This window comes from Gracilinanus agilis, chromosome 5, assembly GCF_016433145.1.
Source record: "Gracilinanus agilis isolate LMUSP501 chromosome 5, AgileGrace, whole genome shotgun sequence".
In the NCBI taxonomy this organism is placed as follows: Eukaryota; Metazoa; Chordata; class Mammalia; order Didelphimorphia; family Didelphidae; genus Gracilinanus; species Gracilinanus agilis.
In genome coordinates, this window is record NC_058134.1 from 247,966,769 (window position 1) to 247,987,243 (window position 20,475).

At 35.2% G+C, this 20,475-nt stretch overlaps 1 protein-coding gene across 1 annotated transcript in view; it reads right to left on the minus strand.

Annotated features, from left to right (window-relative positions):
* LRRIQ1 (leucine rich repeats and IQ motif containing 1) overlaps window positions 1-20,475 on the minus strand; it is a 239,679-nt gene that overhangs the window by 43,688 nt on the left and 175,516 nt on the right. Inside the window, exon 30 of the mRNA XM_044679173.1 lies at window positions 1,028-1,163. Coding sequence (XP_044535108.1) covers window positions 1,028-1,163 — 136 coding nt within the window. The remainder of the gene's footprint in view (window positions 1-1,027; window positions 1,164-20,475) is intronic.

The window sequence follows — 20,475 nt, forward strand, 5'->3', positions numbered from 1 at the left end:
AACTTTTCCCTACTTCTTTGGCTCAAAATAAAATATGGTAATACTGATTCAGAATACAAAATGCTGATGCAATCTGATTCTTTCATTTTTCCAAGCACATGATTTCTATTTTCTTTAACAGGAATTACATGGAGAGAATTGACCACATATGAGTAGAATAAATTAATATATATTATTTAGAGAAGTTACATTTTTGCATATTCTGATTCTCTTGCTGTTAAACTTAAGACTGCATAAATATAGGCTTTTGCATTCATTCAATTTGCTTTATAATCAACAATGACAAGAAATACAGACCTAATATTTCAAAACCAGCTTCTGTATTTGGATACATGACTGTTTTATATCTGCAACATCTGTCTGTACATAGAATAAGAGGATCATAGGACTTCAAGTGGTAAAGGACATTAGAGATTGTCTTGTTTATTAACCTTCTTATTTGAGTAGTGAAAACTTAGAGAGGCTCTGGAACTTTGCCTAAGTCACAAAGGGAACAAGTAGTAGTGTTAGTATTTGAACTTTTAAATTTAAAAAAAGTCAGATTTCCTTTCACTATAAAGTGTTGTGTGCATGTTAAAAAAATGTTCTGAAAATCTGTGTAGAATGTTGTTCTTCAATTTTCTTTAGTGTTAGTTTAATGGAGACCCAGACACCCACCTTTTCTTTCATTTTCTTCTCCTTTCTCTTTTGCCTCTTTTAATACATTATATTGTACCCAGACTACAATACAACCGATGGCACAGATGGTTGTTTTTGTTTTAGTTCAAGGATACTATACATTGCATTTATCAAGCATGGCTCCTTGTGTGGTTTATCTATTGGCTTTCCATTATTAAGGAAACTGAGTTCTTCATGATCATTTAAAGGTTATTAAATCAATTCTATATGGGGTCTTTCCATAACCTAACCATGTGGTATACTGGCCTTTGGCTATAAAGTCATGTTTGTTTTAGCACAATTAACTGAAGTTTCACATTTCATGATGTATTTACAAGACAAAAATCTAATAGAAAGGAAATGACCTCACCATTTCACATTTTTGGGGAGGGTTGTTTCATAACTCCCAACTTGCGTATGGAGCCATTGGTAGGTCAGCTCTTTGCTATGCTCAGTTTTTTCACTGGAAATAGGAACATCCTCACTGTTATGTTCTTCATCATCAACTGAGGAAGAAATAAATAATATGTTAAAGAAAAGACAAGAGAAAACGGTTAAGAACTCCTGCATTTTTCTTGAATCAGTGATGATTTGAACCTCCATTACTTTTTAATTTTCTTTTATTCTTTCATTCTTTTTCATTTTTCTTCTGAGTCCCAAGCCTACCTTATTTTAGATAAAAAGAAAAAGACAAAAGTGAAATGCTCTGAGTTTTCTGAGAATGCATTCCTTAGTGATGTGAGAGTGATTCTTCTTCTAGATCTTAAAAATTCTCAACAGCATCCTTATTCTCTGAAACTCCTGTTTGAGTCTTGTTCTAAGATTAACCTATAATTATTACCTCATTACATTGGATTTATTTGAATACAAAAAAAATAGAAATAGTACCACAGCATTTGGAATAATCATAATCTTACAAAAAGAAAAAAATAGCTGTTTCCACAAAATAACTTTAAATTTTATTCCATAGTAATATGTCTTGATACTAAGATAAATGCACTCAGATTAATATATACATGTGCAGAAGCATGGTGGCTTAAAATGTGTTTTATTTATTTTCACAGAGGTAAGTTCCTGTCAGCTATATTGTCTGCTTTTTGATTTTCTTAAAATTACAGTCATTTATATTATTGATCTTTTGTTTCAATGAAGTCATTTCCCACATACAGATCATTCTTTAAACAACCTTCAGTCTCTTTAATCAATGGAGTAACTATTGCCCTGAATAGGAGTGGATTCAGTTTCTTCTTCCCCATTAGCCAAATAATCTAATTACTATCTCTGGGGAAGATGGAAAAAAAGGAGAAGAATTAAATTCTTTCTCTTTCTTTTGTCATTCATCTTTCTTGTAGCCTTTTTTCTTCCTTAAAGTTGGCTTCCATTTATCTCCTATTCTGAAGTCTAAAGAAGAGGTATAATATTAAATTACTAAACAATGTTTCTTTCCCTCTTTTACTTTTATTGTAAATTTAGGATGGTAGAGTATACAAAAAGATTTATATAAACATTTTAAATCCTTGAATTCGCACTTCAATTGACTTAAAAATAGTTTGACCTCAAGTTACATTCAGTGATAAAGTCAACTGAAATGTATTATTTCTTAAGAGTTCTCCTTTTCTTCAACTTAGTACCATTTCTGACAAATGCCACTTACAGCAAGAATGCTTCAATTCTGGCTGGTGTGGTGTCACTGAAAATACATTTAAAGTCTTTTGGGGAAAGTGAGGTGTTTGAGTCACTGAAGGAGGACTGGGATTTCTAGATACACCCCTGGACTGTTACTTTAGAGGACTGTGTGTCCCGTAAAAGGGAATCCTTTATTCCCTTTGTTATTTTGAGTTAACACTTGATTAACAAAAACTTAAGTACCCCTACTTAGTACCTCACTAGATTGTGAAGACAGGATTAACTCTCCTTTGTCTACTTTTGAATTGAATCAACAAAAGCTTGAACACCCTACTTAGCACTAGGTAGAGGAGCTCTCCACCCTTTCAACTCAGCCAGGAAATGAGAATTCACACCTCTATCAGCCAGGAATCCATGAGTATTCACCTCTCCAGAAGGTGAGAAGTGGTTCCCACAAACACTGCACCCAGGGCAGTGCTAGGCAGTTTTGAAGTTGTGATTGGCCCTTGTGAAGAGGGGAAGAGACAAGAAGCCACTATAAAAGGCCCTGAATTTCTGGGGTTAGGGAAGTTGACTCCAAGAAGGAAGCTGGCTTCAAGGAGTTGGACTTCAAGAAGGAAGACAAATTCAAGGAAGAAAGTGGGCCTCAGGAGTCACCTTCAGCTCCAGTCATTGTCTTGACCTGCCTCTTGGAGGGAACTTCTTGAATTCTTGAATGTGAATGTATAGCTGGCTTTCCCTTCCTATCTTCTGGATAGAGTTTATTTCTGGATGAAGGTCAACAAGTCCTGGCTGAGTTGAGCACTGAGAGCAATATTTGGTTAGATAGGTTAATGTCTTCTCTACCCTTTTGTGTTTCTCTGCTTTCACTCTTTCCACCTCTTTTGTAAATAAAAGGTTTTAAAGTAACTTCCACTTTGAGCAATAATACTTTGAATCGGCAACCACTATTATTATTTATAATTTTCATATATTTTAGTCAAACCATTAATTTTTAATCATTACAATACAATTTGGTTTAATGCTGGAAAGTTATTTAATCTGACAGCCAGGATTTTTTTCCCCTACTTAATTATCCATAATAGAGATCTAGAATAAATTCATACTTCTTTCTCTTTCTATAAAAATAAACTCATTATTAAAATGTAAACAGAAAGATTAGCCAAATTTGTTCTCAATGAAAGTTTTATGAAAAGAGATAGCATTTTAAGGCATTGTTTTTTTAAAAGGAACCTTAAGTGCACTTTTATGCTTGAATATTTCTAATATTACTTAATTTATCAAATAATTATTTGTACATCAGTCTCCATAGGATTGTACTTTAGAGAACTTAGATTATAACTTCTAGGGATTGTACAGTCACTCCAGATATTAGTCTACATATAGTTTACTTTGCAAGTAGTAAGAACAATGGTTCCAAACATTTAAGACACCAAGAAATTTGGCTTTTAAAGACAGAATTATCCTCTTAGGTTTGTGGCAATTGTGCCTCTCTGCTTGAGGTATGCTGAAACTTCAAACAGATGCCAATGTCCCAGATTACCTCCTATAATAATTATTTCAGTTTGCTGTTCTGAAGGATGAATTTCTTTACTCTTGATTGATTTGTTTAATGGCCCTTAAAAATTCATGGGTGCCATTCCAAAGAAGGAAGGAGTTAGGAGGCAGGAAGTTGATCAATTGAATGGAAGCATGTTTTGTTTTGTTTTTTCCTATCAAAACAGAGGCAGCATAATATGAAAGTTGAATACATGTGTATATGTATTTGAGGTTTGTGTACATGGCCAGACAATCTGAAATGAAAGTCCCCACCTACGAGATAAGAAGGACATATACCTAGGAAGATACTGATGAAGATATGGATATTCATTGTTGGCCAGCCATGGCATTAAGATCAGCCTCCTTCCAATGGCTGCATAGACAGAATCTGTTACATATTTAAAACTACCTGACTGAGGCAGTCTCTTTTCTTTTTGTAATTTAACATGTTTAGCTAACCTCCATTCCTATTTTGTTGAAATCTCCTCTTATTCATATAGTGGGGGGAAATGCAACTCTAATTTTGTTCAGTATTTAAAAATAAACAAAATAACTTGAGGCAATACTCACAGCTGGTAGTGGCATGGACACCACACCAGAAAGAAGGAGAGTCTGAGGACTGCTTTCCTTTTCCCATAAGCCAAGTGACCCCAATGAAAGGGCCTGGGGTTTTGTTCTTGTTTTATTTGTCATTTTTAGTTGTAGGTGCTGAGAGTGTAATCTTGGACCCAAAAACTTAAACTTGGGGCCTTGGAGCCCAGGATTCCAGGACAAATGTTACTATCAATTCAAAAGGAAAACCTTGAGAAGGTAGAATCCAACCATATAAGCAAGTCTAGGGGGAACTTTGTACTTACTAATGCTATGTAAGAACTGTGCTAAGCCACGAACCTAATCTTCCTCTCCTTCCCAGAGTTTGATAGGGTATAAGGAAGACTATTCCCTGGAGGTGGTGGGGTGGGAAATATTTATATGCTTATTCCGATTATTTCTTTGATGGAAATATCCCTTTGCAAAAGCCTATCCATTAAGTCACTAAATGGAACTGGGGTGTTTTCACTCCTAAAATTAAGGGAATGTAATCAGCAGTGGGGTCATGGGATTGTTGATATACAGAATAGTAAAATAAAGAAATATAAAGAGTCCAAATTCTTATATTCAGATTTATATACTACATTCCTGTGACAATGAAAATATTAACAAATTTTGTTTGTGATAAAAACTCATTGAATGAAAATGCTGCCTTTGTCTCTCTCACAAATACAAAATATGAATGCTTATCCCACTCCTCACACACACATACAGATACAAGTATATGGCAAATGGTTTATTCATAGGCTAATACCTCTCCCAAAACATGGGAGATTTTACACGCTCTAATTCTAATCTAAGCTAGTTTGCTCCAATTTAGGCAAATTTGTGAATGGCTGTTGAACTTAAAATTCCAGTACTTAATCACTATAACCCAGTGCAGTTCAGAAATCTTGAGTTAAAGAGTGTCCGCCTTCTCATTAATTAAAATTACAGGCATGGATCTTCATACTTTAGCTATTTAAAAACTCTTTAAGAGTGTGGATGACTTTACTTGATATATTTCCATATATAGTTCCTTTTAATTTTCCTGATTATTATGAGCTTGAAAAACATCAAGAAACACAAACATTTCTCTATATAAAGAATAAGAGTACTGCATAAAAAGTCAGGCATTTCCTCTACATATAGCTTGGCGTATAGACACATACACACACACACACACACACACACACACACATATATGCATATATATTTGGTAAACTAATGTTTAATTGGGATATTTTTGTGAAATTATTTTCTCTTTAGCAAACCTTCCCATCCCACTGCCCATCATGAACAGACTGATTCTAAGGTCAAGCCAAAACTCTTTCTGCCCCAGGCTAGAAAACTGGGTTGGATCTTTTCTTCTTTTGTGTAGATCTTAAAAGGAGAAAAGGATTAAGGGCAGAGCTGGCAAGCCATGGTGAATTCCCTGAGCCATCTGAAAGATTAAAGAAATCAGCAAGCTCTGAAGTCATGTTGGACTGACCCAGTAATGTTGTTATCCTTATTCTATGGACAAAGACTTGCCTCTTCCAGTGATGAAGCAATGAGGAAGGAGTTGGGGTGTTAAACAAAATTCAGTTTGTGGCAAAGTCACCTTATCAGTTTAGGATGTCTTCAGTGGTCAATTAATAAATTATTTTATAACTTAAAAATACTGCCTATTGAGAATTTCAATCATTACATGTACATTTATACACACATATGTATTTTGAATTTACATAATTTAAACAATGACCCAATTGTGTGTGTTCCTTTCTGCTTTTTAACTGATTGGATGCCTTTTCTATTCCTCTGTTTGAAAAAAAAAGCATCTTTTTTCACTCGATCCTTCCCCTTCTCCAAACATCCCCCTCACTCCAAATACCTCCTTCCTCTTAGAGCAAATAACCACAGTGAAGCAAATCCACATGTTGGCAATGTATATCTTGTTTTGTACTGCTGGTTCATCACCTCTTTGTTAAGAGGTAGGAAATTAGATTCATCATTAGATCTATAACATGGGGGGAAAAATTACCTGTGAGATCTATGTACAAGGGAAGATTTTATGTTCAAAACAAAGATAAAATCATGGCAGGCAAAATGTACCACTTTTATTAAATGAAATTTAAAAATTTTGGCACAAGTAAAGTAGCTCAAATTAGAAGGAAAACTGAAAACTGGAGAAATTCTTTTCCCAGCAAGTTTCTCTGATAAAAGCCTCATTTCTCAAATAATAAAGAACTGAGCCATTCCCCAAATGATAAATGGTCAAAAGGATATGAACATTCCCAGCTGTGTGACCCTGGGCAAGTCACTTGACCCCCATTGCCTACCCTTACCACTCTTCCACCTATAAGTCAATATACATAAGGTAAGGGTTAAAAAAAAATTAAAAAAAAAAAGGATATGAACAGGAATTTTCAGAAAAAGAAATTAAAGCTATGAATAACCATATGAAAAATGCTCTAAACATTGTTTTTTTCCCCCTAAACACTGTTAATTAGGGAAAAGAAAATTAAAACAGCTCTGAAGTACCACCTCACATCTATAAGATTGGCTAATTTGAGAAAAGGGGAAAATAACAAATTTAAGAAGGGATGTGGAAAAATAGGGAAATAATGGATGGAATTGTGAACCTGTCTAACCATTCTGGAGAACAATTTGGAACTATGCCCCAAAGACTATAAAATTATATATACCTTGATCCTGAAGCACTGATTCTAAAAATCATCAAGATCCAAAACTCATTCTTTACAATGGAAGATGGTGAGTATTGAGTTAGCCACTGATGTCAAGGGCATCATAGTGATGCTGAAACTAATGGCAGGACAGAGGACTACTATCAACCAAAATGCTCACATCACACTCAACATCATCCAAAAGAACAAATAAAGATCTCCATATGGTGCCCTCAAGTGGATCAGTAGAGCTGAAAGCAGTATTAATGAAGATCAGCTACTCAAGAGCACTGAAGGGTAAAAGGGTAACACTTGTACCTTTGGCTAATGAAGTCTAAATAATCCCTTAAAAATTTCTTTGGACCTGAATTCCAAAGAGATAAAATGAAAAATGAAAGGACCTAGATGATATCTGCATTCATTTCTATCTATATATCTAGATATAAATATGTCTGCTCTTTTTGTGGTGGTAAAGAATTGAAAACAGAAGGAATGCCCATGAATTAGGGAATGGCTGAACAAGTTGTGGCATATGATAGTGCTGAAATATAATGCCATAAGAAATGAAAAGAGGAATGATTTCAGGAAGACCTTTCCGAATTGATGCAAAGTGGAGTGAGCAGAACCAGGAGAACACTGCGCATAATAATAGCAACTTTGTAATACTGGGCAATTGTGAAAGACTGAGCTACTCTGGTCAATGCAATGATCCATGACAATTCCAAAGGAGTTATGAAAAATGCTGTCCACCTCCAGAGTGATAATTGGTGAACTCTGAATTGAAGCATGTTTGAAGTGGATAAGAAGCATATTTTGTTTTTCCATTTTATTTTTTTAGCCTTTTTTTGGCCATGTGGCTAATATAAAAATAATGTTTTGTATGTATACATATATAATAGGTTTCATACTGGTTGTCTTCTCAATGAGTGGTAGAGGGACTGGAGAGAGAGGAAGAGAATTTGCAACTCAACATTTTAAAAGTTGTTTAAAAAAATCAGTCCTATTAGAATTCCTAGATTCCCCCCTGTCCCCAATTTTTTTTTTGCAATGTTCTAGTCATTGTAAAATTGTTCTCTTGCTTCTACTTATTTCACTTGCATCAGCTTATACAAAGTCTCTCATAATAACCATTCCAAAATTGCTGGGTTTGGGTTTTGTTTTTTTTTCGACAACAAAAAAAAAACTACTATCTTTATCTTTGTGCTTACAGGTATTTTCTCTCTCTCTCTCTCTCTCTCTCTCTCTCTCTCTCTCTCTCTCTCTCTCTCTTTTTTTAATCCTTACCTTCCGTCTTGGAGTCAATACTGTGTATTGGCTCCAAGGCAGAAGAGTGGTAAGGGTAGGCAATGGGGGTCAAGTGACTTGCCCAGGGTCACACAGCTGGGAAGTGGCTGAGGTCAGATTCGAACCTAGGACCTCCTGTCTCTAGGCCTGGTTCTCAATCCACTGAGCTACCCAGCTGCCCCCTGTTTTCTCTCTTTTTAAAAATCTCTTCATGGTGTGCCTCAAGAAAGTGGCATCTCTTAAGTCAAAATATATGCGCTGTTTAGTGACTTTTTTGGGGGTAGAATTCCAAATTGTTTTCTAGGTTGTTGGAATACTTCACAACTCCACCAAAAGGGTATTAAAGGTATTTCCACAATCCCTCCAAAAATTTTAATTTTCAATTTTTCAAAATCATCTTTGACAATCTAATTGGTGTGAAGTAGAACTTCATAGTTGTTTTCATTTTCATTTCTCTAATTATTAATGAGTTTTCTCATTGTGGTTAGGGTTATAGATAGATTGCTTCTATTTTTTTCTTCTGAGAAAACCAGTGATTATATATCCTTTAAATGACTCTTGTTCTTATACCTTTATTTCTATAGCCTATATTATCTTAGATATCAGACCTTAACATAGAGATTAGCTGCAAAGAATTTTTCAATATTTATCCACCTCTTTATTATCTTAACTACATTGGTCTATTTTATGAAAAAAAGAAACTTTAAATTTTTATCCAATAAAAATTGCTTATTTTATTCTCTGTGATCCTCTATCCCTTGTTTTGTAAAATACTTTTTCCTTCTACATATCTGCGAAAAAGGTATCTCCTTTACTGTTCCTCTAATTAGTTTATGTTAGGACCTTTTATATCCAGATCTTGTTTCCATTCAGATGAACTAAATTTGGTTTAGATGAACTATTTATACCATATACCACAGTATAGTATTGGTTCATGTAAATCAAATTTTTGCTAAAATGTTTTGCAGATTTCCTAGTAATTTTCATTTATAATCTGTTTTTATAGCAATGGTTGTAATCTTTTGATTTATTGAACACTATGCTATTATATTTATTTATTTATGGGTGTTATGAACTTATTTGTTTCACTGGTTAACATTTCTGTCTTTTAGTCAGAGTTTTGGTCATTGTCAGACAAGAGAGTTTTGGTCTTATCAATTTCAAGTATGATCGAGATATGGTACTCATTGACAGGTTCTTTCTTTACCACTTTTTTCATTATTTTCCCCATCATAAATATCCTAGATCATAGCTATCCACTTGGAAGGCTACATAATCTAGTAGAATTCCCTCATTTTGTAGACTACAAACAAACTAAGCGTTTAGCATTTGTTTATACAGGTAGTAAGAAGCAAGCCAATATTCAAACTAACCTCTGACTCAAAATATAGTTATCTTTAACTATACAACACAGGTTCTCTAAAGCACCATTTTTCTCTGTTAAGAAAGCAAACCTTGGTCTCCCCAGGGACAAGAAGAGATATGTACCACTATATTGCAAGAAGGATCTTAGGTACAAACATTTTAGTAATATTGGTACTACTCAACAATGACCAAGAAGTCTCTCTTAATTTCTGTGAATAATGTTTTCATAAATGTCCACATAATACCAGGGTGTGCCTTGGGAATGGAACTTAGATATTTCATGCATTTTGAAGTTATTTCTAATGGAATTTCTCTTTCTAACTCTTCCCAATGTGTTTTGTTCATAATATAAAGAAAGGATGATGATTCTTGGTAGGTTTATTGTATCCCAATAGTTTGCTTAATTTGTTGTTTCAATTTGTACTTGAGTAGACCATCATACTGTCTAACAAACAAGACAATTGTTTTGTTTTTGTTTATTCTAATTTATTCTTCTTGATTTATTGCCACACCTAGCATTTGTAGAACTATATATCAAATATATATCAAGCTAGAGGGTGTGGGCCTGACAAAGGCCCGAGTCTAATCTGCCCTCAGTCACTTTCTGGATGTATACTCTGAGCAAGTCATCTAACCTCTACAGGAATCAGTTTACTCATTTGTAATATGGAGATAAAAATAGCACCCACCTTCCAGAGTTTTTTTGAGCATAAACTAAAAGAATATTTGTAAAGCACTTCATAAATCTTGGTGTGATAAATAATTATGATTATCCTTGATAATGGAGTTCTTAGCTTTACACTTGACTTTATTGGTAAAGTCTCTAACATTTCTTTATTATAATATTGTTTCTTGGCCCTTTTTAGATAATATGCTACATAATAATAAAAATGGTTCATGTTTTCAGCATGGTATCGTATTTTTTCAAAAATTCATTCTACATCTATTTATATAACCCAATAATTTTCCTCATGTTTATTATTAAAGTGGTCCATTATGTTTATAATATTCCTAATTCTGAATTACTCTGCATTTGTCACAAAAATGTGATCTATAAAAGTATATGATCATTTAAGGATATTGTTGTAGCATTTTTGCTAATGTTTAATTACTATTTTTGCATCAATTTTTGAATGTTACCCAGTGAGATAACATAAGCAAAACATTTTGAAAATCTTAAAGGACTATACAATGATAGCCATTTTAAGAAATACTATCTTATTGAAGAAATTTGGTAAGATACTCTTCTACTTTACAAAAATGTGCATTTGAAGACCATTTATGTAAAATTGGAATAACTATTCTTTAAGTGTTTGCCAGAATTCACTTGTGAATCCATGTGATTCCTCTTTTCCCCCCTTTTTTGGAGTTAATTTATGTTTTTTCTTTATTAAAATTCTCTATTTCTTATTCTACTAAACTGTATGTTTTTTAGATGAAAAAATTTTAGAGATATAATTGGAAAAATATTTAAAATTGCTTCTACATTTGTTCTTCATTTCTAAGTTCTCAATTTTTAACTTCAATATTGCTAATTTGAGTTTTAAAAAATCAAATTAGCAAATGGTTTATCAATTTATTGTGTTTAAAAGGTCCTAGTTTTGTCATTTCAATATTTTTGTTGTTTCTAATTTTATCTCTTCTTTGATTTTCACAATTTCTTTTCTGCTTTGTTGTAGCTTTTGTTTGTTCTTTTCTAATGTTTTTAGTTGCATGCCAGTATTTTAGTTTATTCTTTTGCTGATAAAATGATGTGTGTGCCTGTGTGTGTGCGCGCGTGTGTGTATTCACCTAGTGAATATTTGGCTAATTTTCAAAGGTTTGGGTATGCTATTTCATTGTTTTCTTTAAGGAAATTATCTATTAATTCTATGATTTTCTCTTTGAACTAACAATTATTTAGGATTCGCTTATTAAGTCTCCATTAAGTTTGAATTTTTTTTCAGGGTTTTCTTGTGATTTATTGCTTTGTGGACAGTAAGAACATCTTTCATTTTTCTACCTTACTGCATTTATTTGTAATTATGTCCTAGCACATGGTCAATTTTAGTTGACAGTGTTATGAATGAATATCAACAACAAAATAATTCTCTACAAAAAATATATATAATGCACTAGAGAGTTAGGGGCAGCTGAGTGGCTCAGTGGATTGAGAGCCAGGCCTAGAGCCAGGAGGTCCTAGGTTCAAGTCCGGCCTCGGACACTTCCAGCTGTGTGACCCTGGGCAAGTCACTTGACCCCTTCTGCCCACCCTTACCACTCCTGGGCCAAGGACTGTCCCTAGCCAGGGGGAAAAAAGGAGGAGGGTTGGGCGTGGGGCTAGCAACCCCACCCTGTAAAAACTACATCTGCTAAAGAAACTGCAACCTAAAGTAGGGGCAGCTGGGCTAGCTCAGTGGATTGAGAGCCAGGCCTAGAGACAAAAAGGTCCTAGGTTCAAGTCCGGGCTCAGACACTTCCCAGCTGGGTGACCCTGAGCGACTGTGTGTCCCATTGCCTACTGGTTGTGGCCCTATGCTCCTAGAATGGAGTCCCAGGATAAAAAAAAAAAAAACAAAAACCAAAAAAAAAAAACTAGAGAGTTAAATTATCAAGTGCTATCTGAAATAGAAGTAGAAGTGAGAAAGATCATAGTGGCCAAAGCATCATTGAGAGTTTCTTGGAGAAGGTGTCATTTAAGTCGGTCTTTAAGGAGTAGAAATGTATAAAATATGAACAGATTATGTCATATAAAAGGGACTGATCTATGAGAATCCAATCTTTGGTGCATATACATAGGACCCATTTTGAAATTTGGCGAGCTTCTGATTATGAGAAAAGCCAACTCCTGCTCTCTTCACACTCAGTTGATTGGCATGGATTTTTTGTCTTGCTCTATTTCTGACCAGGACTGGTTCACCTTTCTTAGGTCTCCCCCTCCCAGAGGCCCATCTTATTATAGGTCCCAGATGTACTGCACATGCCAGAACAGCATTAGCCCTACTATAGCTCAGAAATCTCATGCTCAAGTGCCTCAACAAATTTGCCTCCCTTTAGCAGAAAGGGATTTTAGGAGTGTGCCACCACTCTCTTTTTCTTGCCCAACTATGGTCAAGGATGAACTATTTATTATGGTTCACTATGTGAAGGGACAAGTCTCAGCTCTTTCTCACCTAAGTCAGATTCTGTGAGTTTATGACCCTTATATTGCTTCGGTCTATTGTGTATATTCTTTCTTGCTCTTTGGTGAAGAAATATTGAAGACAGTTTCAACCCAGAGAGCTTTGAAAGTTTCTGAGAGCAAGATGTGGGAGGTCAAGTAACCTCATACCTGGTCGTCAAGCCCAGTGTTGCAGGGAATTGTTTAAGCATCTTGATTATATCAGCAGAGCAAGGAAGGAGCCACAGCAGCCACAATGCCATTTTTCAGCTATGACATGCTCAGAAATGAAATTAATGGAACAAAGATCTTGTAGCAGCCACTTTAATTCTAAATCAGCTCCCAAGAGTTGGCTCCTACTCTAGGTGAAAGATTTTATTTTTTTTTAAATCTTTATTCTTGCTATTATCTCTGTAGATAACCTTTTGTTAAAAAAAAAAAAAAGCTAACTGATGTTAATTGGCTAAGTGATAATAAACTGCTAATAACTTGGTTAGTGAATGAAATTAAGAAGATCTCAACTGGAACTTGTAAATGATATTGGGGAGAGGAGACTGGAATAGGGGCTTAAAGTGACAGCATTAGAAAGACATATCCAACTTTTCAGAGGTACCCTTAAAACTCTGAAGGAAAGCTATAACTAGTCTTGCTTTGAGAGGAAATGACTCATCAGTGCAAGTGAGAGCTGAGATAAGGACTCACCCTCAAATTCAACCCCCATATGAACATAATGGAAGAGCTATGTAAGAGTTCAGGGAAAAAAAAACAAAAACATTTGCATGAAGTAATCATAAGAGTAGGCCAAAAAAAAGAAAAATGCAGTGCTTACACATATAAAGTAGAAATGGGGAAATGCCATGCACATAGGACCTATTTTTCATTTTACCTTTGTTTCTTACTCACCTATCAATTACAATGAAGACACACTGGAAGAACACTTTAATCTTTGGTTTATCATTGAAAATAAAATTTAAGTTTATAATCCCTTTAATTTATAACTCAAATCCTAAATATCACAGGAGAAAATAAGTATTTTTATAATTTTACTCAATAAGAATTATGGTATATGAATGATCATAAATTCTAAGTTGGTGAAATCTCAGTAAGTAAAATTTTATCATATGTTAACAGTTTAGATAAACACTATGCTCTCAAACCTCCTCCAGAATGTCATTCTATTTTTTCTAAATAAAATTACACAAATAGAATATTTAAGTGCCGAGTGTATTAATACTGTATATAAATAATAAACATACGAATGACTACTGTAATCTGAGTAAACAATTAGATAGTTCTGAATTACAAAATCATTTTCAAAATATGCTGATTGAGTCAGTAGTTGAAACTGCAGTTCTCTATTATATAAAAGCCAACATTGTCAATGTGAAAGAAATAAGGGTACACTAAGAGCTGATGCATTTAGAATCAATGCTCACCAGTTTTCTGTTATATGCTTATTATAGAGTTACCAATATCATCTTTTCTTATAGGAACATAAATGATTTGAACTTATTGGGTCCCTTAATTTTTTTTTCTCTTTCTTAATTACCTTTTGGTGATTCTCTTGAGTTCTGCATTTGGGTATCAAATTTTCTGTTTAAGTCAGGTTTTTCTTTAGAAATGCTTGGAAGTCTTCTATTTTATTAAATGACCATATTTTCCCCTGCAAGAGTATAGTCAATTTTGCTGAAGAGTTGATTCTAGATTGTAGACTCAGTTCCCTTGTTTTCCAGAATATCAAGTTCCATGCCTTTCAGACCTTCAGTGTGGATGCAGCCAGGCCCTGTGTTATTCTAACTGTGGCTTAATGATATCTGAATTTTTTTTAATAGCTTGTAATATCTTTTCCTTGGTCTAGAAATTCTTAAACCTGCTCTGACATTCTTGGGTATGGTCAATTAGAGATTTAATATAGGACGTGATCTGTGGATTCTTTCAATTTCTACTTTACCCTCTTGTTTAAGAATATCAGGGCAGCTTTCTTGGATGATTTCCTGTAGAATGATGTCTAGGTTTTTTCTTTTGTCATTATTTTCCAGTAGACCAATAATTCTTAAATTGTCTCTCTTGGTTCTATTTTCTAGGTCTGTTGTTTTATCAATGAAGTTTTTCATATTTTCCTCAACTTTTTCATTCTTTTGATTTTGTTTTATAGACTCTTGCTGCCTTGTGAAGTCATTTGCTTCTAGTTGTTCAATTCTAATATTTAAAGACTGAATTTCATCCCTAGCTTTTTGATCATCCTTTTACTTTTGGGTTGTTTTTCTTTGTAGGTCATCTTTAATTTTTTTGCCTTGTTTTCAAGCTGGTCAATTCTGGCTTTCAAGATACTATCTTCTTGTTTTAGTTCATGTGCCTCTGTTTCCATATGATCTATTTTGTTTTTTAAGTTCTTTCCCCAGTTTTATTCAGCTTCTCTTGTTTTTTTTTCAATTGTGTTTTGAGTTCTTCCAAAGCCTGTGTCCAGTTTTCTGGAGTTCTTGAGTTTTTGTTTGGTGTTTCTTGGTCCTCCTCTGTTCCATTTGTTCTTTGTTCATTATCTGGATAGACACTGTCAATTGTATTTTCTTTTTTCTTTTTCTGTTTACTCATATTTTTTCCTTCTTTCCCCCATCATTGGCTGTATTCTTGCTCCTCTGTTTATTTGCTGGATCTGTGGGTTTGGGCTATTTTGTTCTGAAAGGGCATCTTCTCTACTCTGCTGACTACCTGGAGTAGGCTGATTCAGCTGGCCTGTTGTATTAATGAACACTGAGGACAGATCTTCTCCAGTTGCCAGCAGAAGCTGAAGGTGAAGGTGAAGGTGTGGAGGCTGAAGGGTAGTTACCTTCATCCTCTTCTCTTCCTTTTTGCTGGCAACCTCCCTACCAGCTGCCTGGTCAGAGCCCTGAGTTTCTAGTCTTGGAACTAAGGTACTCTATTGCAGTTGTAGGCTTTGCCCTAGGATCCCAGTCAGCTGGATTCTTACAGCGGGTCTGAGTGCAGTAGATGGGGGAGGGCTGTTGGAGATTGGGCTTCCCTGTCTTAGGAAGGCTTCTTATCTGAACTATTGATAGATGTGATTAAGCCAGACCAAGCTGATCTGCAGAGCTGAATGTGCCCTGAGGCAAAAGCTTCCAGAGGCAGAAGTCCAAGATGGAGGAATGGTGGCTGAAGCCTGTGACCCACCTGGCCTCCTCTCTTCCCCTCTCTTCTAGCTGTTTCCCTGCAAGCTGTGGTCAGGGCCCTGAGACCCTTGCAGCCAGGACAGCAAGGCACTCCCTCCAGGCTGGAGTCCTTGTCCAGAGACCTCAGAAACCTCAGCAACCACAGGAGTCTCAGCACAGTAGGTGGGAGAAGGGTCCTGGGACCTTCCTTCTTTCTTTCCCTTAAACCTGAGAATTCAAACTTCTCTATATAACTTTTAAGTTAAATTGAACAAGAGGGTCCTCCAGCTCTGTCCTATTGTTGAATTTGTTTTTGTGTCCCCCTTGAAGCACTTTCTTTTTGATCGGTGTGGAAGGGTTTTCATAGAGTTCAACTTTTGCTTCTAAGCTGCCATCTTGCCTCCCGGAAGTCATATATGTTCTGTTTTAAGAAGGGATAACATATGCACTTCGTACTCTTATACATTTACTGTATTTTCATCTATATAGTATTCATCCATATATGCCACCTCCCTTACTGGGTAGAAAACTACTTGACTGTAGGAAGTATATACTCTGCATCTTTGTATCTGTCCCTTTCTCCACCCTCTGAAATCCTCAGATTTGTACCTAAGATAGGCTAATTAGTGGTGCTTAAAAAAGTATTTGAGTACTAAAAAAATGAGCCAATATAATTATGCCATTTAAAAAAATCTCATTCCTTTTTCTTGGCTTGCCAACATGTAGCAATGCATTATCTGCTTCAATTGTTAGAAAAATGTATCTGCCTTCAACATCAGGCATTTCTTGATTGTATGACATTTTAATCAATGCAATTTCTTAACTCAACCAGATGGCAAGTCTAAGAGCTAACATATATGGCTGTAACATATGTTATATAAGTATATGTTGCATATATAAACACATATAATTTTGGCAATTCAATATACTTTCGACCTTAAAAATAGAGAAAAAAGAAGGAAAGCATAAAGAATGAAGGATCCCTCCTATACTTAGGCCAGGGACCAGCACATAGTAGGCACTTTAAAATATTGACTGATTTGAGTCAATTTGTGACTGATTTTTAAATGTCTAGGTGAAGAATGTATATTTTAGCCTGAAAATAATGGGGAGACAATGAGGTCTCTTGCTTGGATGAGTGTTATGGCCAGATCTGGATGACTATTTTGGCAGCCATACAGAGGATCAATTGTAGAGGGAAGAGACTGCTGGCCAGAAATTGAATCCAGTTAGGATGCTATCCCAGTGTTCTAGGCAAGGGTTCATAAGGGCCTGAACTAGAATGGTGGCCATATGAAGTACAGAGTGACAAATATAAGATAATAAATATGAAAGCAGAATTGATACAAATTTACAAATTATTGTACATAGATGAGAGGATAATAAGGAATTTGGGATGACTCTAAAGTTATGAAACAGTGACTAGAATGATCACAGTACACTTAATAGAAATAACAAAGTTTGGAGGAAATGAAGGCTTGGGAGAGGGGAGAAATTGAGTTTTATTTTGGATATACTGAATTTGAGATGCCTATATCTGGTTAAATATGACTAACAATCAGTTAATTATTTGAGACTAGAAATTAGGAAACAGACTGGTGGAAGACAGAGATCTAGGAGTCATCTACAGAGATAATAATTGAACCTGTGGGAAGATGAGATCACTAAAAAAAAAGTGAAAAGATAGAGAGAAAAAGTAAAGGACCTATGAGGGACATTAACAGTAAGATGGAGAGAGACTGAGAAGTAGTCATAAAGAAAAGAACTAGGATACAGTGTTGTCACAAAATTAAGGGAGAAGACAGTATCTAGAAAGAGGAGAATGTTAATAGTGAAAAGTCCTACAGAGGATTCAAGAAGGATAAAGATTGAGAAAAGTCTCATTATTAGGGTAAATGCTTTATAGTAATCTCTTTCTGTAAGGAAATGATAAGATAATCAGAGTCATCCTTTGTTTTATTAATCCCCCACCATATCCCCCAGACACTTTTTTTAGCATCAGTTGCTTTCTTTGAATAGCTCCAATTGAACCTGTTGTAATTAGGTTTAATTTCTTCTAATTTGTTGTTAAGTTTTACTTAAATAACTGATGGTCTGACAAAACAGATGAAGTTGATCCTAGTATTGCCAGGACATCAGTAACCAGTCAGTTAATAAACACAAAGCACCTAGTATGTTAAGTTATTTTCTTGTTAAGATATGATATCATTTTTGTGATGTTGCTTCATTGTTCACCATGTTTTAATACTTTTCTGAAATAAATTATTCATGATAGACATACGTTATATTTCTGAAGTGTGTAGAACATTTTGCTCTCTTGTCTATTAATCCTAATACATTCTTTGTCCTTCTCTCCTATGCTCAGATCCATGTTGAAATCACTGAGTATCACTGTATATGTTGACTTTGTTTACAAGATTTTGTCAAATTCTTAATTTAATTTCTTTATATCAGTATCTTTCATAGAACCCTTTCAAATATTTTGAGACAGTTATAATCAATCCTTTCTCAAATCTTCCTTGTCTTCAATTTCTCTAAGCCAAAACCCTCATTTAAGCAAGATTGAGGGGGTAAAATGCACTTCCAATGGACCTTAAGCAATCTGCGTTGACTTCAGGTAAATGAGACCAGGGTTAATTGAAATGGTGCAAAGCAAAACCATGGACAAAGCAGCCCTATTGGATTTCAATATTTTTTTTTATTAAAGTCTTTCTTAGATATTGAGAAGACTGAGTTGACAAGGCTTATACCAATGAAATACAAATTCTTCTTTTAAACTGGAAGGATTTTAGGTCCAATCTTGGAGACAGACTCTATGCCTCTCATCCAAGGACAGGGCTATTTCATTTTTCTAACCCCTACCTTCTGTCTTAGAAGCAATACTAAATATTGGTTCCAAGGTAGAAGAGTGGTGAGGGATAGGCAATTGGGTTTAAGTGATTTGCCCAGGATCACATAGCTAGGAAGTGTCTGAGGCCAGATTTGAACCCCAAACTTCCTGTCTTTGGGCCTGATTCTCAATCTACTGAACCACTTACCTGTCCTGGCTATTTCATTTTTGAGAAGCTGATAAATTCCTTGGTATAATGGGGGGGGACTCAATGAGGGACTAGTCCTTAGAGCATGGGCAGAGACATTCTCTGTCTAGCCCAACATCTGGGGAACTGGTTTCAAGCCATAAATTACTGAGATGTTGATACTTTAAAATAATATAAATTCTTCTCTTTGGCTAAGGAAGTGTCCTGAGCTGGAAATAGATTTGTCTACAAAAGCATGAACTGTCAATCTGATTTTTTTCCTTTTCCTTTTTTTTTGTCACTTTCTATGAGGCAACATGGTTCTCCTGTTTCTTTTGTGTTTGTTCTTTGATGATCTTACATTAAGGAGTATCTGGAGACAAAATAACCAAGTTATAGTCATGTGAGCTTCAATAGGGTGGAAGAACCACCAGAGTTTCCACTGACCACAGGAGGCTGTAGCAGAGTCTAAGGGAGGTATTCTTAGTGGCTAATGACAGATAACCTGCCTGTAGATGGATATGGAAAGACAGTCACTCAAAGATCTCAATGGTTTCAGGGATTTGTGACCCCTAGTAAGAAGAGCCAACCAATGTATGGAGCCCAGAAGAAAGCTACATCTAAGGAGAACTTTAGGAGGACTCCATGTAGAGTGGGTGGGGAACTTCCTGCTCCAGAAGTCTTTTGCCACAAAGATTTCCTACATGGGTGTCTCACTGCCATTTATAGTCTTGAATACAATCTCCATCCAGACCCTGAATTCTGCAAAGGAAGAACAAGCCCTTATTTTGGATAAACTCCTTTTCTAACTACTGTTCTTTTTTATCTTTTCAATGAATTGCATTTGTAAAAGCAAATTTTTTGTTTTTTGTTTTTTTTATATTTTTTGGCTTTTTCTACTAACCAATTGATAATGGAGAATATAATAGAGGCTATTGAGTGACTGTACAAGAAACCTTAACCTCTCAGGTTTGCCCCTGGATCACTGAAATAATCAGCCATCCCTTAAGGGCCCAAATTGTCAGCCAGCAGAAGTGGGAGTTAGGAGAGTGTGCCCTGAAGAAGGTGCTCCACTGGCCTCATGGTAAAGATTTTTTTCAGGCATGGCAATTTTTGACTGTCAATCAGTTCTCAGAGTAGTTGTGATTTGTGCTGAGGAGGGGGTGGGTATCCAAAGTAATGAAACAATAGATATCCTTGAAATTTGGAAATATCTTAGTATTTGGAGGTGATGAATTTGTATTTGTTATCAAGTTATATGACTACAGTGAAAACTCATTTTGTATATTTTGCTATTTTCTTTAAGGAACCCAAAGTATAGCTGGCAATCTTTTAGACTATGTAAGGGTTGCCCAAGGCAAAGGAGACATTTTAACCAGTAAAGGTATTTTCCTTTTATTCACTGCAGACAGAATAAAAGTTTCTTATTGGATCCATATGCTTCAAATAAATTTATTCCTTCATAT